Source organism: Ambystoma mexicanum, chromosome 10 (assembly GCF_040938575.1).
Source record: "Ambystoma mexicanum isolate Mex_15411 chromosome 10, UKY_AmexF1_1, whole genome shotgun sequence".
NCBI classification, from domain to species: domain Eukaryota; kingdom Metazoa; phylum Chordata; class Amphibia; order Caudata; family Ambystomatidae; genus Ambystoma; species Ambystoma mexicanum.
In genome coordinates, this window is record NC_090932.1 from 80,511,100 (window position 1) to 80,537,876 (window position 26,777).

The following is a 26,777-nucleotide window of genomic DNA, read 5'->3' on the forward strand; positions in this document are numbered from 1 at the left end:
GCGTGCCGGGATGGGAATGACACTGCCCAAGATGCCCGCAAAACAGAAGGAGCGATGAATGATGGGCAGAAGCGCTGCAAGGTAAGGCTGTTCCTAACGGTGTTCTTGCAGGAGCTGAGCGCAGAAGAAAGATGCAGGCCTACTGGAGACCGATCCGAACCTGGTGAGTGTCACGCTGCAGGTGCAGAAAACAAATCATGTTTCTCGGCCTGGGCATGGCTTAAATAGTCTCTGAGTTTCCCAGGTGTCTCTGGGCTGAACCACACCCAAAAGACTAGACTGCACATGCAGTTCTGGGAACCGAAATAAGTGGGGGCATCCATCTTGTCCCCATCAATGCACTACAAGTCCAATCCCCAATGTTATCCTATGGGAGTGAGTGAGTCTGGTGCCACAAGCACCAAGTCTGACTCCAAGTGGGTCTTTGGAGGGATGGAGAGGCCCTTGAGGGCCATGTAGGTGATCGTGGCCTGGCTCCAGCCTGACATCTTGGAGGGCTGGGGACATGAGGGCCAGGAATCATGACCGTTTGTAAACCTTTTCCTGTACCACACAGGCTTCGACAATGTCCAATTATTAGTCGAAGACGATGGCTTGGAAATCAGTGCCGATTTTGTCGGTGTCGACGGCTCCGATGCCAACGGGGTCGTCGAAGGCGATGTTTTGGACGTCTTGTGCTTCGACAGAACGCTCAACGATTTTTTGTCTGATCGAGAATCTTCGATGTAAAACCTGCTTCAAGCTCGGCTTCGAAGATTTAGTTTGACTTCCCTATGTTGTCCTTACGCGGAGCGACTGGGGCATGGCTCTTCTGCTTTTCCTTCGAGGGGGTGGAGGCCGCAGTGCCATTTTGCTGGGGAATCTGATTTCGTAGGAGACCCGATTACCTCCGCAGAGGAATCACTAGAGGTCGAAGGTGAGCTATGACGCCTTTTCTTGGCTTACGTCGAAGACTAAGAATGGTGCGATCGACTTCTCAATCTAGACCGTTCAGATTTTTTTGCGTCGGGAAGAATCTCTCGACTCAGTCATTTTTGATTTCTTTGAAGGAGACTTCGAAGCTAACCTCCCCACCACCAGTTTACCTTGACGCTCCCTGAGAGTCTTCTCGGTCATCACCTGACAGGAGCCACAGTCGGAGGTACGGTGCCCAGAACCCAAACACCACAGACACACGGTGGGGGTCGGTGATCGACATCTTCAACTTACAGTGGTGGCACTTCTTAAAGCCCGATTTGGAAGTCGAAGAAATGTATCTGAACGAAAATCACTATTTTCGCTGTAGCGCACTGTAATTCTCTCAAAACATTAGCTTGGAAAAACGGAACTTGAACCAAATGGCGCTCCGTGCGCTGCTTATATTGATGCCGTTGACCGTCGAACTGAGGCACTCAATGGACACTGACTCGACGACACTGCACACAGCGCCCTCAGTTGAAAAAAAATTCTGAAGCTGCTGAAGCTGGAGAAATATTTATCATATGGTGAGGAATATGCGAGAGGACAATACATTGGAAAAAGTAATTTAAAATGAACATTAAAGTGTCATCGATGGATTAACCTCCTGTACTATTTATGTAGGAAAATTACATTTGTACCAATTGACAATGTACAGAGCCCAACAGTTCTCCTTTTATCGCCAATCAAAATATATTTAAACGCTACTTTTAATTGTGTTACAATTGCGTGCTTTAGATCACATTAGCACCCCGACAGGGGGAGCGAGCCAATCAGGTGGCTAGGAACTTAGGCTTAAATCAGCGATGAAAGCCTGCGTTCCATGCCACCTGACGGCCAGCTTCCCCTGCCGCCATCACACATTTTTTCTTTTTCATTTTACTTAACTTATTTCGGTGGCAAGTGCCATCGCCACAGCCGCTCCTTCTCCTTGGCTCCCGCAGGCAGACAAGGAAAGGGAAGCTCTGTATGGAGTCCCGCCTTGCCTTTACATGGGGGCCATCTTAAGACAGTATTCTCAGTCATTGAACGTAACAATGACTCAAAATACTTTTTTTTAGCACCCCTGGTTAATGCTTTGGTAGGCCGGGGTGCTTATGGGCTTTAAGCCCCTGTTCCAAGCGCTGGAAAGGGGGTAACAGCCCAGAACCCTCATCAATGGACCCGAGCAAAATAAGCACATTCTAAAGAGATGTGTGTCAGATAGTATCTTGCTTAATTTGCATACCCAGTTGTATCAAATATATCTATTTATGAATATATTGTATTGATATTTATGTCAGGGATGAATCTAGTGCCATTAGCTTATTATTCCAGCCAATGTCTAGTCTGACCACAATACAAAATGCTCCATTGAAAACCAAATGTCAAGCCGCAACCATCACTGCCCTCTCTCCCACACCCCTCCCCCCAACTGCCCCGCCATCCCACTCTCTCCCGTTTGGTTGCAGAGTACCACTAGTTCCTTTTTTCCACTTCCATAACTGCCTATAGAGCAGTCAGAGCCTGTCCAATGCAAGGAGGCGTGTGCATCTGCGTGCAGTACCTGCTCCAGGGATCGCAGCTGGCACACACTCTGCAATGGAGCTCCAAAATCAGACCGTCCAGCTACAGCGAGCATGCGCTTGCAACAAAAAGCCACAAAATGGGTAATTTCCAAACGTGCAGCAACATTTCAGATATTATGCCAAGAAGGTTCAAAATGTGGCATTTTATCCTTTAATGGGTCTAATCCATGACAATTTCTGGTGCTCATAGGGTCAGTATTCCAAAACCGCTGACATTTAAACTAAGGAAATAACTCTGGTAGAACTTGTTCTGCATGAGGAGGCACAAACGGAACTTGCACAATGGATTTCCAGAAGTTTAGTAGCGATCTATTATGTTCATGAAGCATACATGCTGCAATAATTGCACATTTGTTGCACAGTATGTCTTTGCTACTGCCATACATTGTTGAAAGCAATGCCACTATACCCAGAAGGGACCACATAATGCTTTCATATTCCCAATGAATTGCTTCAGCGATCGGGGACTATTACTCTTTTCCAGCCAGGCCAGCCCAACCCTATAGCGAACCTCCCCCACACAAAATTGGAGCAGTTAGGCCTCTGAAGGCCTGGCATAAAGTGCATGGCAGCTACTACAGTAAGGGTAGGGGTATATATTACACACACAGGAGGCCTGGGCTGTCACATGCTTGAGACAGTGCTCACAGAGGCTGGCCGTGCAGCTACACTAAACCCCAATAAATACATGTCTTATCCAGGTACGTTAGAATTACCCCTACTGCCATACAATGCAATAACCCTTCTTGGAAGAGATCACATCCATGGTTGAATCCTATGGTAAAAGCCACGCCGAAGCAGATGAAGTACCATGCGCGCCTCCCAATTCTAGCCGAGTGGCAACGGGGCCGACTAGTGAACAGAATGGCTGCTCACCTCCGCCACTGATAAGAGGCCAACCAACCTGCTGACTTCAGAAAAAGGCAAAGGGATTAATGACCCGAGGTAAACCACAGAATTATAGAACAACTTCTCCAAAACCTTCAAATATAAATACAACTTCATACTGGAGCCTCTAACACAGACAAGCTTTTCAAAATCTGCAAGGAACTTGCCAATCCACTTGTAGCCTCCACCTCTCTCCCTCCTTCCCAGGCCATATGCACTCCCTTGGCCTCCCACTTCACACCCAAAACTCAAGACATCCAGTCCTCACTCTCACCCACCCCATTCTCCTACTCGCTTAGCAGCCTTGCCCCCCCCCCCTTCTTCCTCCCACTTCACTCTCCTCCTTTCTGCCCATAACACTGGACGAGGTCTCTAAAGTGGTCCACTCTATGAAGGCCTCCTCCAATCAGGTGTTCCGCTGCTCCTCCAGAACCATCAAGGACAACATCTCCTCTCGCCCGGGCCCTTGCAGACTTCTGCAACCACTCCTACGCCTCTGGCTCTTTCCCTCTATTCCTCAAGCACTCCCTTGGCACCCCCTCTTAAAGCCATCTGCTGATACCTCCCATCCGACTATCGCCCTCTCCCTCCTACCCCCTTCCTGGGTAAACTCTTGGAAAAGTTGGCCCTCCCCCAACTGACCCTCCACATTGACCTTGTTGACTGCCTTCACGACTACCAATCTGGATTCCGGGCATTAAGTGGCACAGAAACTTCTCTGCTGAACACCTGCGAAACCATGCTGCAAACCCTGACTCTCCTGCTGTTATTCTCATTGATCTCTCGTCTGCCTTTAACACGGTCAACCACTGACTCGGTGACACCCTTAGCATCACAGACTGGGCACTAGACTGACTGACCTCTTTCCTCACTAACCGGCCATCCCAGTTACAATTGGGCCCTTTCTCCTCCTCCACCACCACCCTGGTGGTGTCTCCCAGGGATCTAGCCCATCACCCTGGCTCTTCAATATCCATCTCGCCCCTCTTGCTCATCTGATTTCCTCCTGTCCTCATTTCCAGTGTTATGCAGATGACACAGCTTTCCTTCAAACTTCATTCTTCCTCCCACTCTTCCTCCTCCCTCATCCCAGACAGTCTGTCCATCCGTCATTCAGGCATGGTGTTCAGCAAATGATCTCTGTCTCTATGTCAGTAAGATGGAGACCCCCTCCTCCTTGGGACACCTGTGCCCCTCTTTCCTCCTACCCTTTGGCCACCCTTCTTGGGACCTCTACCCCCCACCATCCTGCGAGGCCAAAAACCTCAGGGTCATCTTCGACCCCGCTCTCTTTCACCCCTCACATCATGAAACCTCACCAAAAGGTCCCACTTCCAGCTCCACCTCAGGAGCATTCTTCCCTTTCTGACCTCTCCCCAGAAGCTCAATGTCTCCAGAGCTCTAGTCCTCTCCAAGCTGGACTACTGCAACAGCCTCTTTCTCAATCTCCCACGCTCTTCTCTTCACCCCCTCCAGCTAATCCAGAATAATGCTGCAAGACTTATCATTGGCCTCAAGCACAGGGACTGTATATCTCCAGCTCTAAAATCTCTCCATTGGCTCCCAGTGGCTGCAAAGATCACATTCAAGACCCTATGCATCACCCACAAGGCCTTCTGGGGCAAGCTATCTCCATCGTTCCCTCCCTAAATACTCCCCTGCTAGAGCCCTTTGCTCCTCTAATACCAATTCTCTGTCAAATGTTTCTCTAAGCAGAGAGTGGGGGGCAGTTCTCTCTCCTCAACTGGTACCTCCCTTTATGTTTATTATTATTATTATGATGTTTATTTTTATTATTTGTAACGCGCACCTAACCCAAGGGTAGCAGGGCGCAGAGGCAGCAAGAGGATTGTAAAGCTTAGTTACAGAGGCGTAATAGATGGAATCCAACTGGGGTTACACATTGCTGGAAACATCAAAGACAATGAGCTGATACATCAAATTATAGATAAAGATATACAGAATTTACAAGTTATACAATATATCGAAGCATAGAAGATCAGTAGATATACATAGTTATATACAATTTTACAGTAAATATAGTATAGCACAGCAAGGGGAAACGTTAGGTATCATGTTCCTTGAGCCAGTGGATAGTATTAGATCTAAATTGTAAGTAGGGACAGTCTTCCCTAATGGCTGGTGGTAGGGAGTTCCAAAATTGTGCCGCTTTAACAGGAAAGCTGTTCCCTACAGATCTAGTGTGTTTGAATCTTGGCACTAGAAGGAGGTTAGAGTTAATCCTTCTGGAAGGGCGGCAGGAGGCTGGTCTAGTGAATCTCGTTATCAAGTATTGGGGTGCAGCTTGGTGTAGGCATTTGTGAGTCAGGGAGACGGATTTAAGGAAGATTTTGTCTTTCGTTGAAAGCCAATTGACAGATCTTCTAGTCTCTGTGATGTAGGCTTTCTTCTGGAGGCTTAGAGCAGCTCTTACAGCATTGTTTTGTAAGATTTGAATTTTGTTGGTGATATATTTGTTACTGCCTACGTATAGAGCATTACAATAGTCCAATTTAGATAGGATCAAAGCTCTGGCTAGGGTGATACAGTTGATGGATGACAGGAATAGTTTAGCTGCTCTAATAAGTTTGCATGTATAGGATGTAGCGGATGCCATAGCGTTAACTTGTTTTTTTAAGGCGAGTGTGGAATCTCGGAAGAAGCCGAGGGTTTTGACCTCCTTGGCTACGGTGAGATTATTGTCAATAACAAAGGAAGAGTAGTTTTGGCCTAGTTTGTTGAGGTTAGGTGTGGTGCCTAGGATGAGGAGTTCTGTTTTGTCATCATTCAGGCATAGACCGTGTGAGGCCATCCATGCCTGGATGATGAGGTACACTCTATTTACAAAGGCCAAATCCTTGTCATAATCTCAAAACTCTGCTCTTCTCTCTACCTCTTTCCCTCTCTTGCTAAACACCACCATTGCCACTGTGACCAGTGGCCTGATCCTCATGAATTGTACATTTATAAAGCGCTTATACACAAGTGAAGTGCTTCAAAGCACTGCAAGGCGGGAAGGGAACAAGGGAATACAGAGTCATTCTTAGGCCTTGAAGTTAACAAATGATCTAGCAAAAATGTCTAGCAAACTTGAACTGACGGTAAGTGGCAATTGGTTGGAGTTCTCTGGTTCAGGACTCCCTACTTGCCGCGCACCTTTCTTTGGAACACAATTTAGGTCAACCTGCAGCCTCACTCCTTGTTCGTCTGGGGACCAACTCCAGATCCCCAATAGGTTGAAAGGATACTGGGATGACAAACTGTGGATGATGGGCGCTGGGGGGCTTCACTGGCCCATGCATGTAGCGATTGCATAAAGAATTGGTTTCATGGTCAGATTTAGAAAAAGTCTTCTTTATACATTAAAACTTGTTTTATTATTGCTTATGCAACTCCATACGATCAAAAAAATGAAACAGCATAGTGATGTATAACATCAGTCATAACCCATTGGTAAGTGAAAACAGCCGACGCGCGTTTCGACCTAAGTATTTTTCAGGGCAAGATCGGTAGTAGGATGAGCTCTGAGTAGGGCTAGAGGCTCGTCCTCCCGAGTCCGGGCGCTTCAGATCAGGCTACCCAGCCCAACTGGCGCCCGGACTCTGGAGGACCAGCCTTTCGTCCTACTACCGATCTTGCCCTGAAAAATACTTAGGTCGAAACGCACGTCGGCTGTTTTCACTTACCAATGGGTTATGACTGATGTTATACATCACTATGATCTTTCATTTTTTATCGTATGGAGTTGCATAAACAATAATAAAACAACAAGTTTTAATGTATAAAGAAGACTTTTTCTAAATCTGACCATGAAACCAATTCTTTATGCAATTGCTACATGCATGGGCCAGTGAAGCCCCCCCCGCGCCCATCATCATCCACAGTTTGTCATCCCAGTATCCCTTGAACTGACGGTATACTACTAGTGCAAGTCAAAAAGGGAGGAGAGAAGGGGGGAGAAGAGGGAGACGAACATACAATCCTTAAACTACCGTACTCAGCCAATGACGTTTCAGATAGTGCAAGTGCAGGACAAAGTGAGGCGCTAAGGGGGTGGTGGCTGGGGGGAGGGGGCTAAGGGCTATAAAACTACCGTACTAGGCCTGGCGAACCATGCTTAGTACCTTCTAGGTAATGTAAGTACAAAGACCAGAAGTGCAATTGCACAGGCTCTCAGGCCTTTCCTCCCAGGCATTACCAGACACCCCCCCGGCCCCGCCCTGCATTGCATTGCATTGCATTGCCTTGCCTGCCGGGTGGCTCCACACACCATCCTTGGGAGCTGCCTGAACTAGCGCTTAACCTGAGGTGCTCCTCCTGGCTCCCCTTAGCACTTCCCTCCCGGCCCCTCCTCCAGCACTTCCCCCTCCCCTGCACTTTTCACCAGTGCGCTTGCACGGCCGAATGCCACAAGGCCTAAGACCACCGCTGTTGCTCTGTTTCTTGCCACTGTCATTATTTCCCCTGCTCCCTTCCCATTTTGCCTTGGGGCACTTCTTTGAAGCACAATTCTGTTGTATCAAGCGCCTTACAAATGACCGATAAAATAAATACGTTTGATAGCTATAACAAATGTTTATGCTTCATACCGTGCATCGTTGGGTTTGAACTGTATGGATTTTATCACCGTTTTTGACTAGACGATTCCATAATCCCTTGTTGTGCCATCACATTAGCCAATTCTATTCGAATCCTTTAGTTGGGATTTGGGAACAAGACCACAAAGCTCACAGGAGAAGGGTGCGTTATTTCAGAAAAACCTGCACATTACAAAACATTACCTGTAAAAAAGAAACTGTTCCCAATCCTCAAATCACCTATACCAATGACTTTAAAGGGGGAATGCTACGATATCAAAGAGTAACGCCATTCGAGGTCCTCGCCCCCCCCCCCCCCCAAGTTCCCTTAAAGAACCAATGGGAAACAGTGTTACTTTATAAATCAAACACAATTGCCAATGTGGTGCTTTGTTACATTTACTTGCAACGCATAAACGGTCACCACTCAGGAGTTGTTTCCTGGCGCTGAAGGAACGAAAAACAACCAGCGGCCGGCATGCACCAACGAAAAGGGGGGAAAAGCAACGCCTTGAGTCTTTCTCAAGAGGGCAAGGTCCTCGATGATTCCGTTCCAGGGATAGGGTGTCCATCGCCTTGCTGCGGCCAGTGAAAACGCACAGCCCCTCACTCTCCGTTTCCTATCGTGGGGAAAAGGCAAAAGGCGGACCTGTGAAGATGTTTAAGGGGATAAGCAGGAGAAAGGGGCGCATCTCACAAAATGAGGTCCTAAATTATGGAGCCACTTTAATATTCGAGAACACGGTTCAGATAAAGTTTGCAAGTCTATTTTTGTAACGCGCACTCGAGTGGTCTTTGCTGAAACACTCCGATTTCAGTCTGGCAAATACCACAGCTGTGGGCCCATGTTCCAAAAGATCATAAAACAATACAATTTCTCAGAATAACTGGGCTGGAAAACAAACTCCAAGAGTCAGAGGCTCAGGGCTAACCCTGTTGAGGCAGGGGCAATGTAAACGTGCACCCTTATGTACAGTCCAGACTACACACTTGTGTGGAATCGCATGAGGGTGGGCTTCAGAAGTGACTCCAACCTAATAAGTGAAATAGCACATACTTGGGGGTGAGGGGGAGAAATCTTGAAAGCAAGGCTACTGCGCAGCCCTCGAGGTGGCGTTGACACCCAGCCCAACATACCACAAAGCATGTTATGAAAGCCAAGGACCTGCCACACTATTGCACAAAGTGTTCCGTTCTGTTACTGGGAATTGTTCACCACTGCCAATTGAAGATAACTCTGCTTGGAGCTCCGTGACTTGAGAAAAGGATTCCGTCATGCGACGCTCACCAAGCGCCTCGATTCCACGACAAGACTGCACAATGGCAGAAGCCAGTGGTGTGCAGTAGAGGGAACATAGAGATACATTCTACCATTCAAATTTCACAAACGCCAGGGGTTTTTGGGACAAAGCACGCGGTCCAAGCAAAGAGGTCAACACATTAAATGGCTACATCGAACTATTCAACAATATCTGGTAATCAATTAGAATTAGAGAAACACACATTAGCAAGTAGGATAGCACAGTGAGTTTATGCATCTGTGTGCAATCTGCAGGTCCCATGTATTATGTGAAAGGGAACAAGCCATCCTTTGAAGGTCAAAAGTGCAAGCATCCTTGCGGTAGACAATTATATTACATTACACCAGCTGGAGAGCGCACATGGATCCGAGTAGTTGGCAGCAAGCGCTATATGAAAAACAAACTACTACGTTTAATGTTTTCTTCCATTTAACTGAGCAACGGTTTTTATTTGATGTTCAGCAGTATCCTTGTGCGTTCCCTGCTGCATATGGCCATGGCGCTCAACATTGCCCAAGCACCATCCACAATAAGGTCTGAAACAAGATCGCTATTGAATATTTTTACTTTTAGTTCTGTCCCTCCGGGGTAAGTAGGTCTGGAGGTGAACTTGTGCTTATGAGTGGTAAATTGAGTGCAATTAGCCTTTTCACCTCCTGTTATCCAAGGACACAGGAGAACATTCTGTAATTTGACAGCTAGGAAAGTGTTTAGGGGGGTGAGGCACGGCTAACCAGAGGGATTCTGTGCAGAGAAAAAACGCACCAAGTACTGAGCAGCTGGAAGAGGATGGAAGGATGGACCGTGGGATGGAAGGATGGACCGCGGGGAGGATGCAGTGCTAAAAGAGGATGGAATGACAGACCCTAGGGGTCGAGACTGCTAGAAGGGGATAAAGTAGGCACCCAAGGAGAAGGCACTGGGAGGACAAACCCTAGGGAGGGAATAGGCACAGCAAGAAGGGAGTGCAAGGGCAGGCCCTAGAGAGTAGGAATTGCTAGAAAGCGCTGGAAGGGCAGAACCTAGGGAAGAGGAACTGCTAGAAGGGGATGCAAGGACAGACCAAAGAAGAATACACTACTAGAAGTGGGTGGAAGGACAGGCCCTAGGTAGGAGGCACTGCTAGAAAGGGGTTGAAGGACGGACCCTAGGGCGAGGCACAGCTAGAAGAGGATGGAATGACAGACCCTAGATGCAAGGGCAGGCCCTAGGAAGTAGGTACCTCTAGAAAGGTTTGGAAGGACAGCGCCTTGGAAGGAGGAACTAACCCCTAGGAAGGAGGCACAGCTAGAAGGGGATGGAAAGATGGACCCAAAGAGGATACACTGCTAGAACTGGGTGAAAGAACATGCCCTAGGGATAATGCACTCCTAGAAGGGTTTGGAAATAAAGACCCTATGGAGGAGGCACTGCTAGAAGAAGACAGAAGGCCATAACCCAGGGAGGTCCGTGGGAGGATGGGCCCTAGGGAGGAGGCACTACGAGAAGGGGATGAAGGACAGGCCCTGGAGAGAAAGCACTGCTAGAAGTCGGTGGGAGGACGGGCCCTAGGAAGGAGGCACTGCGAGAAGGGGATGGAAGGACAGGCCCTGGAGAGAAGGCACTGCTAGAAGACGTGGGAGGATTGGCCCTCGGAAGGAGGCACTGCTAGAAGGGGATGGCAGGACAGGCCCTGGGGAGAAGGCACTGCTAGAGGTTGTGGGAGGATGGGCCCTAGGAAGGAGGCACTGCTAGAAGGGGATGGCAGGACAGGCCCTGGGGAGAAGGCTCTGCCAGAGGTGGTGGGAGGACGGGCCCTAGGAAGGAGGTACTGCTAGGGAAGTCGGTCCCCTAGGAAGGAGGCACTGCGAGCAGGGATGGAAGGACAGGCCCTAGGGAGAAGGCACTGCTAGAGGTCGGTGGGAGGACGGGCCCTAGGAAGGAGGCACTGCTAGAAGGGGATGAAAGGACAGCCCCTAGGGAGAAGGCACTGCTACAGGTCGCTGGGAGGATGGGCCCTAGGAAGGAGGCACTGCTAGAAGGGGATGGCAGGACAGGGCCTGGGGAGAAGGCACTGCTAGAGGTCGGTGGGAGGACGGGCCCTAGGAAGGAGGCACTGCTAGAAGGGGATGGAAGGACAGGCCCTAGGGAGAAGGCACTGCTAGAGGTCGGTGAGAGGACAGGCCCTAGGAAGGAGGCACAGGACAGGTGGCCCGTATGAGCAGCCCCATTGGCTTGCAAGGAAGCAGTTGTTTAGGTTGTTGACAATGAAAGGGGTAGATAAGTTTAGTGTATTACATTTACCCAAGTGTGGGAGCCCCTCTATTGAATAAGCTGGTAAGATAGCTCAGCGGGTTCAGCACTCGCTGCTGTGATCTGTGTGTGATCTGCAGGTCGCAGGTTCGAATCCCGGCAATGCCAATTCAGCCTTTCATCCTTCCGAGGTCGATAAATGAGTCCCAACTTCGGTTCGGGTGATTAATGTATGTAATTAGGTTCTCTGTAAAGCGCTTTGGCTTAAGGTGCTATATAAATAACAAATCATCATTATCATTACAGAGGATAAACCTGGTTCAAATAAGGTATTCTATGCAGTGTAGCCCAGTCACAAGTCTCCAACCATATCATAGCTCACTGCACCCTTCACAGAGGAGAAATATCCATTTGCATCTTGTAAATGTTTAGTGAATTAGACATGGTGGGTCATCAGATGTGTAACGTGAGGCGATCGGCAATATGGAAAGCAGCCAAGTAAAACCCAAGCATCCCTCAGATGCCGTGCATATGGCACAGGCATGAGGTCCTACTTTCTTGTGCCACACACCCTAGGAAAAACTTTTAAACACTCACCTTCCACTGTTCCCTGGGCAGCACCTTCACCACCACAACGTCTCCATTGAGGGCTCGGTTTCGAGAATCAATACCTTCAATGAAAATGTCTCGGGTGCCGTCCTACAGGGAGAAGAGGACATGAAAGCAGAAATGTGAAACAAGAAACAATTATGCATAAATCAAGACATGTCAAGCACCCATAGACTACGGCCCACCCCTGCTTGGACTTGAAAGCAGAGCTATGCCCCAGGTGGGACAGACCTGCCACGACCTCTCGGGAGGATAGGTCAGGGCCAATGCACTCGCCTTGGAAGCAAGACGACATGGAGCAACGCAGGTTCGATTCCCGGGTCCGCACTTAGAAACCACTGGGTATTAAGCGCATTATAAATAACCTATCATATCATACTTCGATTACCTGGATCTCCATCTGACTGGGGTCACATCGCACCACATGGCACATTTTACAAGTGTAGATCAACAGATCTAAAAGATGAAGCTTATGCTTTATTGGTTTGATTTCTGCAAGTTTGACAGATCCGATGTTTGCATTCTTTGTACATTGTGTAGCTCATGTTCAAGGAGAATAATGATCTGAGTCTGCGATTGATGCGTTGAGCTCTGCAATTGTCACATTATGAGGATGCAGGTGGATTTTAGCTGGATTCATAACTCTAATCGTAAATTCATTTAGATGGCATTTAATAATGGATTTGTTCCAACGCTCTCTGTGAAATGAATTAATTTGCAGGCGGTTAGAATCGTAAACGTGCCAAGAATCCCTGTTAACAAGGTATGTAAGCTCTCTACACAAGCGAGGATGCCAACAAACCGAAATCTGAGGTCGCTCAATCTGAGCTAGAACCAAAGTTGGCTCGGTTGCAAGTAAAGGCATTTTTAAGTTAACTCGTAAGTAGATAGGCAAATGATCATCAAATGTTGTGTCCGCAATAGTAACCAGATCTACCATCCCAAGCACATTAAACAAAACAAAGAATTAATCAATATATGAAGATAACAGCGCCTTTTCCAAGTGCCTGTATGGCTGCCACTCTGGAATTCATCTAAGCATTTCATCCAAAGTTTCTCCCTCTGCCATGAAGATGAGGATAAACCAAGAGGGGTCAAAGGATGTTTTGATTTGGGGGAATTAAGATACACAGTTAAAATCTCTGCCCAATATGATGTAATATCGGAATTCTGGACAAAAGCGTCATTCATGACTCGGTTCAAACTGGAGAAAAAAAGTCCTCTAGGTTAGTTTTGGCAGGATTCCAGTAAATGCATATAAGAACAATAATTGCGAGATTTTCAGACTGAAAATACTCAACCAGAATATCGTCAGTACATGAAATCAATGTGGAGTGAGCATCATTTACTAGAACCACCAATTCCCCTGCAGGTCTACCAGCCACCCCTTGAATGGTGTAACCATCTACACCAAAGGGCTTGGTGTTCATAGGTTACTGAGTGATAAGTACTATGGGAGCCTCCTCACTAGAGAGGCAGCCAAGCCATGAATTTAATTTTACGAATCCACAGCAATTCCATGAGACGATTTTAAAAATTGTGCGTGGCGAATTTTGTTTACTTTGGACAGTTCAGAAATGTTGGTAAGCAGTAGTGCTAGCCAAGCAAAGTTAGATGCTGATCCAGCTAGTGAAGACAACTGAGCTATTATGTCAACATTGGACTGGGAGCCATCCTGCTTGGTGCACACACTCGTTTTTTTGTTACCATTACAGGGAGTTGTTCGTCCAACAAATCATTTGCTTCTTCCATAGATTGGAATAGGCAAAGGGATAGTCCACACAATCTGTCTGAAGTCAGCTCTATGATCCCACAGCAATTTAGTAATTCAGAATCCTCACCAAGGCTGCCCATGGACACTACTTGAAGTCCTTCTTTAGAACTTTCCTTGCTGTCTTAGAATTCAGTGAATTAATCAACATTACATCATTAGTGCTTCCCGATTTGGCAGACAATTTGTTTATTACAAATAATGGGATTCAATTGGGATAATTGGTATTGGTTAGAGGTCGCAATTAAAGTTAGTTTTGTGGAGTTTTTCGAAGGTATAGGCGGGTGAGGCATTGGAAGAGGTAAAGTGCCTTGTGTATCAGATGAAATAGAATGAGGATGACAGGGTAAGATTTTATGAGGAAAGTTGGACTTCTATCCTTGACCTCCCGAATGGCAATATTGAATGCAGTTTTTGATTCCTTGTTCAGTTTGTTTAAATATTTAATTTCGTCATCCTTAGACAAAGTACATAGATTTTTTTTGTGTTCGAATTATGGCTATGCCCTTCATTATTAGTTTGATTTTTAGTGTTTTCCCCCTGTAACATTTGGTATTTTTTTGTGTTATTTTTGCGTTTGCTAGCTCTAGCATGAGAACGCTTAAGTTTACGTGAATATACCAGAGCAGATGTATCAGCGGAGTCATTTGTGGAGATGGACTCGTTTGCAATTCTCTTTTTCTAGCTGCTCAATAATCGCAGTAAGTGGCGAAGGACTATTTGGCAAGTCGAACTGTGCCCCAATCACCACACCAATGTCACAAACCTGAGAGTCAAATTGTTTAAAGTCAGCATGCAACGACGACCTTTGCGAGATTAGATAAAAAAATACATTGCCCAATTTGGAAGCATTCAACTTCACAGTGTGGGACATTATTGACCCACTCAACGTCATTGCCCCACATCACTAAGCTGCATTTGCGCAGAAACAACCACAAAAAGGTTGTGCTGGCTCCTGTGAGCGCCATGGCTCAAAACTGCATTTTGCAACAAAAATGGCTGCACCGTCCTGCAAAGCACACATCGGGCAGGATGGAACCAGGGGGAACATTTAAGGGGGTTGCCAGTGGGATCCCACATCAACAGAAGGAAGAAAGTGGAAAAAGCAGCTTTTGCTGTGCTGCAAAAAGCCAAAATCCATTGAAAAGAAAACCTTTTTTACTAAAAAAAAAAAAATGCGTTTTTGACGCTAATTCCCCTGGTTCATTAAAGTCACTGTGATTAATAAGCCCTACCAAGCCCTGTGTGTTACTCTGTACCTCAGCAAAATCAGACATGATTCTGAATTGACAAGCTCAGTCAAGCCAACTAAAAAAAATATATATATCAACCAGGGACCTTACTTTTACTCACACTGGAAACAGTCATTTTCTCTCCAACAGAATCTAACACTCAGCTGTTCAGAGAAAGACTAACTAGCTGAGCCATGCCTGCTTCAATGTATCCGTGTTTCAGACCAACTCCAGGATTTCAAGAGAATAACTATAGCTGTAGACAGTGTGTGAATCTGCAGGAGATGAAGTTGAATTCAAGAAGGAAAGGCCAGCTGCACCGTGTGTAAAAAAAAATGGGCTTTTGCAAATTAAAGAAAAACAAATGCCTGTGTTTTGGAACAGTACACTGGTGAATGAAAGCCTTCCAGCCTTTAGCAATAGGAAGGGGTGTGTTGCTGGGGAGACTGTATAACATGGATGTAATGCAACCGGTGTGCTTTAATTCTGGATCTAAGATCAGAAATTAAAGATAAAAAACATGGTGGCTGGAGCTGCAACTTGAAAAACAGGTTTTCTGCTTGGAGGGGTGGCATCAAAAGGAGGGCTCTCCCTCAGCAGATACTGACAACCCCCTGATAATTACGGGGTTGAAAAGACTTTGGTCTCTGCTGGGTCCCAAACAAGGAAGCTCCCAGGGAAGAAGCCAGAGGTGTGAAGGGGGCAACATAACTTCAATGAAGGGAGAAACCCCACCATCCTCTAAAGGAAATGACAGTTGGCAACAGTTGAAGGACAGAAAAAAATGGACCTAGGAACAAAGACTGCCTTTTGTTTGCCAAGACTATTTCAGGAATAAACTTTAAAGACTTCCATCTTTGCAGCAAGACTGACATTTTAAAAAGAATGTCGTAGTTTAAAAGTAATTTTTCGTGCTTGCTTTAGAGACAAGGTAGAACTCATTGACACATTGGGGACAGAAAGGGCAAAGTATTGAGGATAAAACGTAAAGTATTAATTTTGCAAACATACATTTTTGTACATACATCCCTGGGGAGAATGCGCATCTGTGTGTAAAGTTAGGGAATTTTAGGTCGAATCTTTAATGCTAAAAATTACCAAAATGTATCAGAAGGGTGAAACAAGGTCCCACAGACCTGAGGATTGGACTGATAGCTGCTGCACATAATATGTAAGCTGGGTATATATCTTACTAAGAGATTGCAATTGTATAAATGTCTGTTTTAAGTAAATCGAGTTGAAGTAAAGAAAATGTGGGAGTTTTTGCACATTATAAAACTCACCTCATAAACCGAACATCATTCCCTTGAAAATCCAACCAGTTGAGAGCAAGGCGGAGACTACCACCCCTGCCCAATCCAAGTAGTTTAGGGGCATGCTTGGTTAACCCTGCCCAGCCTATACTTTGATGTCATTATGCACTATAAATAAGGGTCCCTGACAAGACTCTAGACACACACTCTTCCTGATTTCCTGCGTGGCGTCCTGTTCCCGTTTCCTTCATCTTGCACTGATCCAGATTCCAGATCCAAATACCAGGCCAAGCATTGCTGACCCTTCCAGCAAGGCCTCAATTCTAAAATCCCATTACTTAAAAGGGAGAAGCAGTGGTATTTTTGTGCAAAGCCGCCTGACACCAGCCTGGCTTGCGGCCCACCAATTGCTGCCCAATAACTGCATCCAGAGGCACCAGTGCCATCCGGTGACCACAAATATCCTTGGGTATCCAGTCCCTGCCCAGCTGATCCTGTCCCGCTGATTTTGTCCTGCTGTCCTTTGTTAGACCAGACCCGTGTGGTGACCAGGATGCCGACTGTCCCAAAATCCTAAACTAAAGTGGACTGAGTATCAATAGGAACCCATAGAAATCCATAGTATACTTTGCACTGCCTTGCCTTGTCCTTAGTTCCCCTCTGTAAGCCATCCTATTCTGAACCCGATATCCTGTTAAAATTGTCGGCATTATTTGTGAATCCCTGCCTTTGATTTCTAGTCCTAACGCCATATCTTTAGTAATTTTGCCTTTTGTAAATCCAAAGCCCTTAGTCCTATTTCGAATGATTGGACTGGTTCTGCCAGGGTAGGGCACTGAGGTGCTAGGGTTGAACTTGCGAATCAACCCTGGAGCTTACTGTGTCCCTCTTTGGTGGCCTAGCCTGAATACTCTAATGTAGAGTAAAACTTTTCTTGTCAAAACTGATTTCCTTTCCTTTTACACCGCTCCATTTTACTCAAAAGCACCTTTCTAGATCTTGCACAACTCATTCGATTTACCAGCTAGAGACTTAATTTCACTTCAATATTGTACCTGCTATTCCCCAGCCAAATAAACCCCACTTCAAATAAGTGTCTTTCACCCGTTTTTTATTAAAAACCATTTGGGTAATTTCAGGCGGGATTTGCAAAGTTTGCATAGTTTCTAACGTGTCATTTGCTGTAACATGTGTAAAACCCTGCCACTCATTTTCGAACTGTATGCTTCTGGTTATCCATTCTTTGTGATTGTTAGCGTACTTGCATTGTAGTTTTGGTGAGGAATTATATTTGCTTCAAGGTTTTTCACACATTCATTATTTAATTGTCCATTTCCGAGTTATTTTACAACATTTCAAGGTTTGAAATCTGTTTTTCTCTCATTTGGGGAGGGAAGGTCAGATTTCAATTCCGTTTCCTATTTGTCATGCCTGATTACCTGCTGCTTCTGTTTATCCACTCAGAATGGATTATTGGTGGGTTGAGGGACCCTTGCAGGGGGAAAATCTAACTTACGTTCTATCTTTCCTAAAATCAAAAAGTGCTTCTATTCCCTGGTGTTTTGTAGATGTGTCAATAGAAGGTTCAACTAAGTGCATTGCTTACATTCCTATTATTATCGCCCCATTGTTGATTGCTGCCCCATATTAAAAAGTATATGATTTCTTTTGATTTTTAAATAAATATTGCATTTGACCAACCAGCCTGGTTCATGGTCCATTGTGACCTGGGGTATTTGAAAAGGAGGTGTGATGAGTGGTGTACCATCTCAATATTGAATCTAACAAACATAAGACTTTCAGTTGTGCGCTGCATACTAGGCCGAGAATAAGGTGTGCGTCGCCTGATTGAAATCCTTAACAAATTTGGGGGTTCGTGCCAGGGATGGATTTGGTTACCACCCGTGACAGTCTAACACAGCAGACTAACCTACAAGGTAGTAATACGTTGTGTGGTTGGAATACTGGGTTACAATGTACAAACGCCTCCCAAAACATACTTTAAGTACCAGGCCTGTGTCTAAAACTAAAGCTAAATCAACCCCAAAAATAGACAGAAAAAGCAATAGAATACAGGTTACCCGCACATACGTAAATTAAGAAAGAACGTGTCCAAAATTAGTGTAGTAGAAATTAACATGGCTTGGGAGCACCTTCGGCACAAGCGATTTGTCAGAGGCGAGTGGCCAGAACAGGATGAAAATGTCTGGCTACAAGAAATAACACAACAGGTCACTGCCATGAACCTGGATACATGGCAGGACGGTGGCCTATTACACCAAGCTCTGGGTGAATTATATACGGCCCCAAAAATAAAAAAGAGGAGCAAATCGAAATTGCCCGAATCACGGCCCACCTGTATCTCCACAAGGGAGTGATGCAGGAAAAGCAGGAGGAAAATGAAACTCTAGCGCAGAATCAATCTGAACTATTCAATAAAATCCAGATTGATTTAAGTTTAGCAGAAAAAACGTTACAACAGAGCCAAAAGTTGGAGGTAGAATCTACAAACTACATCATACAATTAAGAGGATTTGGCTCGCCAACAGCAAAATAATGCAGATTAAGAGGCCCAACTAGAAGCAGCAAAAATAGTGTGTCAGGAAAAGGTTGACTCTCTAGAAGAAAGTCAACAGAAGCTGACTCAACAATTAACCTATAACAAGGCCTGCACAGAGCAGATAGTTAGTCTACAAAATCAGATAGATGAATTGAAAGAGGAAAATACCAAGTTAATCTTGAGACCTCCACTCTCAAACAGAATTTGATGAAGAGCACCAGAAATTCAATATCATTAGGCAACAAAGGGATGACCTGGCTGAACAGAGAGACACCCTAAATCAGGAGTAGGATGCCCTATGCCAGGAAATCAGCAAATTAAAAATAGAGTTACAGGGGAGTGAGTTAGCCCTCCAGAAACTGAATGAACTAAATACAGAGTATGGGAATCTACTGGAGCACGCCAGACGGGTAGAAGGTGCTCTGGAAGAGAACACCCAGACCAAAGATGCTAAAACGGCAGTAGAAATTGTCTCAGTATTCCCAGACCATACAGGAAGCGCAGAGAGACAATGAGGCTCTCTGTGAAAAGAATGATGGGCTCAACAAACAAGTGGCTGCGCAAGAGCGGGTCATAGAGGTGATTAAAGCCTTGATAGCTGAACAAAAAGCTCAGATCTTTGCTTCTTATCTAGAAGAAGAGACTGAAAAGGAGAAACTAGCAAGGTTGGAGAAAGAGGGTGCTAGATTTAATCTTAACTGGAGGGACCCCGATCAGGTAGAGCGGGACAGGGTAACCCATGATCATAGTATAAGGACCTCTATGCTAAGAGACTCCAACCCATTTAATACTGTGAACACTGCCAGCTTATGTCTTCCGGTTCACATGAGCCAGAAACCATGAGGCCGGCAGAATTCAAGAGACCAAGCATGATGGGAATAACAGATCAGCGCACCCCAGAAATTGATGGACGGGCATCCCTTTATAGATACCCAAACATTCAGGCTGATGTCTCTGACAAAGTCGTCTCCTATGAGGGGAGGGTCAGGGACTTAGATCCACCGAAACATTAAATTGGACAAACTGGGCCCTTGGAAAGTAATGAAAAACCAGATTAAATGAGGCCCAACAACCACATCCTGAAGACCTCTACCCAATTAGGGCAGTGGTGGGGAATACTCTGCCAACCCTGGGAGTGGGGAGGAGTCAGAAGACTACTCTCCTGTGTCCCACTGGAATGGTGAAACTAGGCCCCACCATTCTGTGAGCCCCTCTCAAGCTCACAGAATCCCGGAGAGCCTAAATGATCATGAGGGTACCTCAACTAGTAGCACCTCTGAGTCTGAGAGCGAGCGGACTCGGATGACTAAGCCAAAGAAGGCAAACAAACTCAAGCGAGTTACGACCAAAGACCCCATTAGGCAGATTAAGGCCCTTAGGAGTGTAATAACCGCCTACCATAGAAATGAAAAATATTCTGTTTGGGAACACCTGGAGCTCTATGAGCATATGGACACTTTTCATATGAAAGACAACCAAAACTGTACAGAGTATGTAAAATGGACATTTCCCCCTGAATACTCCAGTTTCTTTGCGGGATTGGAGGACCAGAACCACTCAATATGGTCCACCTACAGGGTGGCCATTTTGAAACAATTTTCCACCCACAGAAACCCCCAGGAGCCTCGCAAAGTGGCCTATAATCTGCAATGCAGGGACGATCAGGCCCCACGAGAGTTTGTGCAGGAGTTCAAACGTCCCTTTGCCCAGAGCACTAGGAGGGTGCGCACGGATAGCAGGGAGGAACCAGATCCCCAGCCCTCTCCAAGGAAGCCCAGGATCTGTGGCATTGGGCCGTCGCCCAAGGGATGTTTCTGGTGCCCTTTCATCTGGCAGGGATAAAGAACACCATCGCTGACACACTCAGCAGGGAGCTGCGCTCGTGCCACGAGTGGGAACTGCGTCAGGATCAAGTGGATCGACTCTTCCGACGATGGGGAAAACCGCAGATCGACCTGTCCGCGACGGCGACGAACTCCAAGTGCCAGAGGTTCGCCAGCAGGTTCCCCCAGCCGAGGAGCATGGGCGATGCTTTCTCGTTCCCGTGGGACGGCCTGTTCCTTTATGCGTTCCCTCCGTTGCCGTTGCTGCTCCGACTCGTCAACCAGCTCAAGAGGTCCTGGTGCAGGATGATCCTAGTCGCACCGGCGTGGCCGAGGCAGATCTGGTTCCCGGACCTTCTGGACTTGTCAGCGTCCCCACCGGTCAAGCTGCCGACGGACGCGGATCTTCTCTCCAGAGAAGGAGGCGCCATACTTCATCATGACCCGGAGTTTGGAGGGTACGATATCCTGGCTGACTGCAGAGAGGTCCTTGCAAAAGCCAGGGCGTCCGCAACTCAAGTGCTACAGACATAAGTGCAAGAGGTTCTCTGTCTGGTGCCATGGTGCCATGCACAGAAGATTAACCCTCTACGGATTACGGCCCCTCAAGTGCTGCCATACCTACTGTCGCTGGCCAAGGCTGGACTGGCTCACGCCTCCATCAAGATTCATCTGGCTGCGATCTCCCGATACACCAGAACCACAGGACAGGCGTCCTTGTGGTCCCATCGCCTGGTGAAGGAATTTATGAAGGGACTGCTCCGATCGTTCCCGACGGTGAAGGCCCCTGCCCCGGCGTGGGAACTCAACGTGGTGCCGACCAGGCTCATGGGGGCGCCATTCGAGCCGCTGCATTCAGCACCCTTGAAGTTCCTGTCGTGGAAGACTGCGTTTCTTATGGCCATCACCTCCGCACGGCGAGTGGGAGAGATCCAGGCCCTATCCTGCAGGCCTCCATACTTGACTTTTCAAGACACGAGGGTGGTGCTGAGGACGCACCCCTCCTTTATGCCCAAGGTGCCGTCCGACTTCCACCTCAACAAGCCCTTGGTGTTACCCGTTTTCTTTCCGTCGCCTTCATCGCTGGCCAAGAGGACTTTGCACTCGTTGGATGTAGCTAGAGCGCTTAAGTTCTACGTGGACCGCACAAAGTTTTCACAGCTATTTGTGAACTTTGGACCTGTGAACCAAGGGAAGGCTCTCTCGAAGGCTTCCATTTCCAGATGGCTCTCCGGCTGCATCATGCACGGTCATCGGTTGGCAAACCGACCGTTGCCCAGCCGTCCGAGAGCCCATTCGACCAGAGCCATCGCTGCTACCACGGCGTTCTTGTCTGGTGTGCCCCTGCTGGACATCTGCAGGGCTGCTACGTGGAGGTCGATGCACACCTTCACGAGATTCTACTGCGTCGACCGTGATTCCAGGGAGCAGTCCAGGGTCAGCCAAGCAGTGCTGCGCAACCTGTTTGCCTAAGGTGAGCCTGGTGAGGAGGTAAGAATTGCTTAATGTTGAGATTTTGATATAATGGTTGATGTTGAGCCTTTGCCACCTCCCGTGGTTGTGCATGTGTGTACTGCTATGTATTCTTATATTCATGAGCATGTGAATCCATGCCAGACCCCATGCTGGAGAAGGAACCAGTTACTTACATGTTGTTTTCCAGCATGGGTCTGGCATGGATTCACATGCGAATCCTCCCTCCTACCCCTCTGCGTGTCTTCACTTGGTCATACTGACACTTTACGTGCTACCAAAGGCGGGGCTTAGGGAGAGGGCAGTCATTGGCTGGGGGCAGTATGACCCAGAGACCAGTGATTGGTTACTACTGAGAAAGACAGATCAGAAACGAAACGGATACTGATTTTTTCTTTACCGAGGATTCCCGGCCTGACGACGGGGAATATTCATGAGCATGTGAATCCATGCCAGACCCACGCAGGAGAACAACAGTTAGAGGTAAGTAACTTGTTCCTTATTGACCAACTTCAAGTGCTCAATCCCTTGCCACACTTAGCAAATCTACACAACCCTATAACATGTTGTGCCATGTGTACCTCTGCTAAGAACCTACGCCCAAGTAGGATCAGTTGATAACTCAAAAAGTGCTCTTGAGGGTGACTTATCACCTTCAATTTTGTTTGAAGCTTTTAAGGATTTCAATAGGGCGATGCACACCTTAGTTTCGGCCTAGTATGCAGCGCACAACTGAAAGGCTTATGTTTATGTTAGATTCAATATTGAGATGTTACACCACTTATATCACACACCCTTTTCAAATACCCCTGGGCACAATGGACTATGAAACAGTCTGATTGGTCAAATGCAATATTTATTTAAAAATCAAAAGAAATCATCCACCTTTTAATATGGGGCAGCAATCACTTCTGACATCTACGAAACACCAGGGAATAGGAGCACTTTTTGATTTTAGGAAAGATAGCACAGAAGTTGGAATTTCCCCCTGCAAGGTTCCCTCAATACACCAATAATCAATTCTGAGTGGATAAACAGAATAAGCAGTTAATCAGGAATGACAAATGAGGATTCCCGGCCTGACGACAGGGAATATTCATGAGCATGTGAATCCATGCCAGACCCCATGCTGGAGAAGTGTGTCTAGGGTAATACGTTTTTCAGCCTGGAAATTAGCATGCACAAGCATGAAACCTTCCAGTCTGCTTAATTTACTAGTAAGGTCCATAATCGAGAGTTTGATGTAATCCAAGTCAAGATGCGTCTTCTCGTGACCTTTGTCAAGCAAGTTAAGAATACGGGTTATCACTGGAAAGGTTGAACTCTGAGCCGTGAGTTTCGCCAGAGGGAGAATTACAGTAATGTGGTAGAGTGTTATTTTGGTCCAAGTCATTAGGGATAGGATCAATAGCTACAGTTTTAGGAACCCCCATAGGTTTGGGCATGCGGTAGGAGTCCTTTCGTGGAAGAGAGTGTTATTAGGAGAGGTAGGGGAACTCGTCGATGGGTGCTCAGTCATAGTAGCATGGGACATTCCATGACATTTGTTGTTGTTACCAACATTAACGCCATTAAAGTTATGCAGTCATATTTCCTCGACTTCAGAGGGCAACAACGAAGCAGGGGATGAGGGACCCAAAGAAACTCGAAATCGCCTGCCCCATTCCGCCTGACGTGTAGGTGCCAAAACTGAGACATTGTAAACAACATTGTCAAACTACTCTCCATGGCATGAGTGAAAAGTCATTCTCACAGACTGGTTCATAGCCATCGAGGCGTTCAATGATGCGAGCTGGGTTTCACCCTCATTTTGCCAAGAAGGTACAAGTGATTGAGTATGGATCTGCTTACGTAAATGGTTGCTCAGTTTATGGGTGCAATCATTTGGTTCCAGAGTCCATTATACGTTTAACATTACATGCTGTGTAGTGTTAGTACCAGAGTCATCACAGGATTCGTGACATTGAATGGGTGCTGTGATGTTCAAACATGTGTGGGTGGATCCATCAGCTAAACACTTCCCACTCCGCAAGCTACCCACCATTTTTGTTAATACTGACAATTTCACACAGCAAAGCAGACACAATAGCAGTACGTTCGTTGGAGACAAAGCGTTTTAGCCGCTTAAGAAATTGCTTAGATTTTAAGATCAATGCTTCATAACCAACCAAAAGAACAGACCTACCTTTGCACCCACAACAGAGTACAAAATAAGGATGACCCAAAAGCTTACTATCAGAAGCACTTGAATAAATTGACCTTATAAGTGTTCCGGTACGTACTCGGCAAAACAGTACAATATACCTAGGACAGTACTCTAATTGTAAGCAATGCAGTAAGTACCCAAGTTGACATTGGAATTGTGTATATTACCTAGCAACACAATAAAGCCAACACTCACTTTAGAATGAAATATTCATCATACAATGCAGGCGATTAGCACCATAAGCAGATGGGCAATACTGAAATCGCTCCTAGTGTCTCACAGTTTATCGGGCACTTCCACGGGCATGCACGCATGGGTGCGCGGACCCGGTCTTAAATAGGAAGTGCTTTAGCAGTAGGGCGTGGCCTATGATGAAAGAAATTAAAACAGAAATAAGTCCCTTGTACACTTTTGACAAAGCCAAAAATGGTTAGAGCTGATATTCTAAGTCAAGGAGCATTGAAATTTATATAAAGTCCACATTTGAGTCCACTTTACTTGAGGCTCGCCGAACGTAACAAGGGGAAACAAGACGCTCCAGTCCCTCCAGCCGTATCAGAGACTTCCGGGCACTTCCCACTTCTTAGCTGTCAAATTAATGGGATTTTCATGAATGACGACTATTGCTGGAGGCTTTTTAAAGTGCTTGTCAAGAATACAAAACCTCCCATCCCCCAGTACAAATCTCAACACTGGTGAAATTCCAGCTGAGCACTAAATGATAGTTAATGTTAATGTTAAAGGTCATTTGTACCGCGCACTATCACCACCGGAGTGGTCCCCTGGCGCTCTGGCGGCTCTGAAAGAGGAAGGGAGGGGTGGGTTAGTGGGTGGAGGCTGGAAAAGTGCAAGATTGCAGTGATGTGCTGTTGGCAGCCTCAACCCGGTGGTTCCGTCGGCTGGGCCTGGGGTGTATGCGGCCGGTAGTCGTCGTGTGCTGATGTGCGAGTCTATGTGTGTTTTTGTTTTGTTGTTGCAGTGTAGTGAAGTTCGTGCGGTTTGCTGTGCTGGAGGTTTGTGGTTGTGTTTGGTTTGGAGTTTGAGAGGTGTATGCAGAGAAGGAAGTTGTTAGTGGTATTGGTTAGTTGGCATCTCTATCCTGGATTGAGCCGGTTGGGCTCGTGTAATCTTACACGACGGGATGCTTGTACACCCTGTGCCTCAGGAGGTACGTGGTCGTTTTTTTTTTTTCTCCATTCGAGGCCGTTTGAGGATTTAGCTGTCCCCTCCGCCCGCTCCCTTAATAACTTTGCATGCTCCTCACCCCCCCACATGACTAGCGCAGCTGCTAGTGTCCATACTTCCGTTTGTGTGGTGATTAGTTGTGTCTTGTCCGTTCCACAGCTCGTGGTACCTAGTTGTGGCTGTACGGGTGATGGGGGATGGTGAGGGTTGGCTGGAGTCGTTGCCTCCGTCTCCCTGGGTCTCGCAGGTGGACCCCTGTGTCAAGGTCCTTTTTGTTGAGTCATTTGTCTTATTGTTGTTTCGGTTTTAGTCTCTGGTTTTGAAGAGCCAGGTTTTTAGTAATTTTCTGAATTTGAGGTGATAGTGGGAGGAAACTTTTACAGAGGTATGATGCAATGAAAACGGTTGCAGAAAAAAAGTCTCTGCTTGTCAGCCCTTGGGAACCGCATGTTCACTGTAGAAACAGAAGCGACGCATAAACAAATCATGGGTGAAATGGCAGACCATTTGGCAAAATCTACACACTATGGGAAGAAATCAACTCAAATTCCTCAAAATTGAGTTTGATAAATAGTGAAGGGCAGAACAGTGGAGGCCCAAACAATGTTAAAATAAATGTGGCTGGAAAAAAATGGCACAGCCGTATTTTGTATCCATTGAACCGCCTCTGATCCCCAAAAAAATCAAAATCATTTGAGTTTTGAAACATACTTTGCAGACTTCTTCTCCAAGGTTACTAACTACCAAGAAAACAGCGGTAACTAGTTGCAAGGGTGTAACAGAGCCTTTTGCTTTGCATAAACAGACAAGAGGTTACTAGCCAGGTCTGGGGGGGAGCAAAGGACCAGATAAAAGGTTCAGCTGAACATTAAAAGGCTGATTGTGTTATCTGTATTCGTCCAAAGAGTTATCAATATCTTGGAAGGGGAGTGTCTCCTGGGCACTTGGCTGTAATCAGAAATATCGCCAGTATACCCAAGAGTCATAGTTCTCACCTCAAACAAGAAACCCTTGTGTACAAGCACATTATTAATGACTTATAATATCAAACGAGAAGCCCATTACCTCTGGTATCAATATAAGAGTTTTATGGAAACTTATTAGTCAAGAAGTGAGATTAGAATAATACATTCAGCGTGTTT

At 46.4% G+C, this 26,777-nt stretch overlaps 1 protein-coding gene across 2 annotated transcripts in view; it reads right to left on the reverse strand.

The window, feature by feature from the left end:
- The window catches only part of DIS3L2 (DIS3 like 3'-5' exoribonuclease 2), a 2,640,663-nt gene that overhangs the window by 2,190,404 nt on the left and 423,482 nt on the right, over positions 1 to 26,777 (reverse strand). For both annotated transcript variants that reach the window (XM_069617547.1, XM_069617548.1), the window contains one exon: positions 12,121 to 12,222. In XM_069617547.1, coding sequence (XP_069473648.1) covers positions 12,121 to 12,222 — 102 coding nt within the window. The remainder of the gene's footprint in view (positions 1 to 12,120; positions 12,223 to 26,777) is intronic.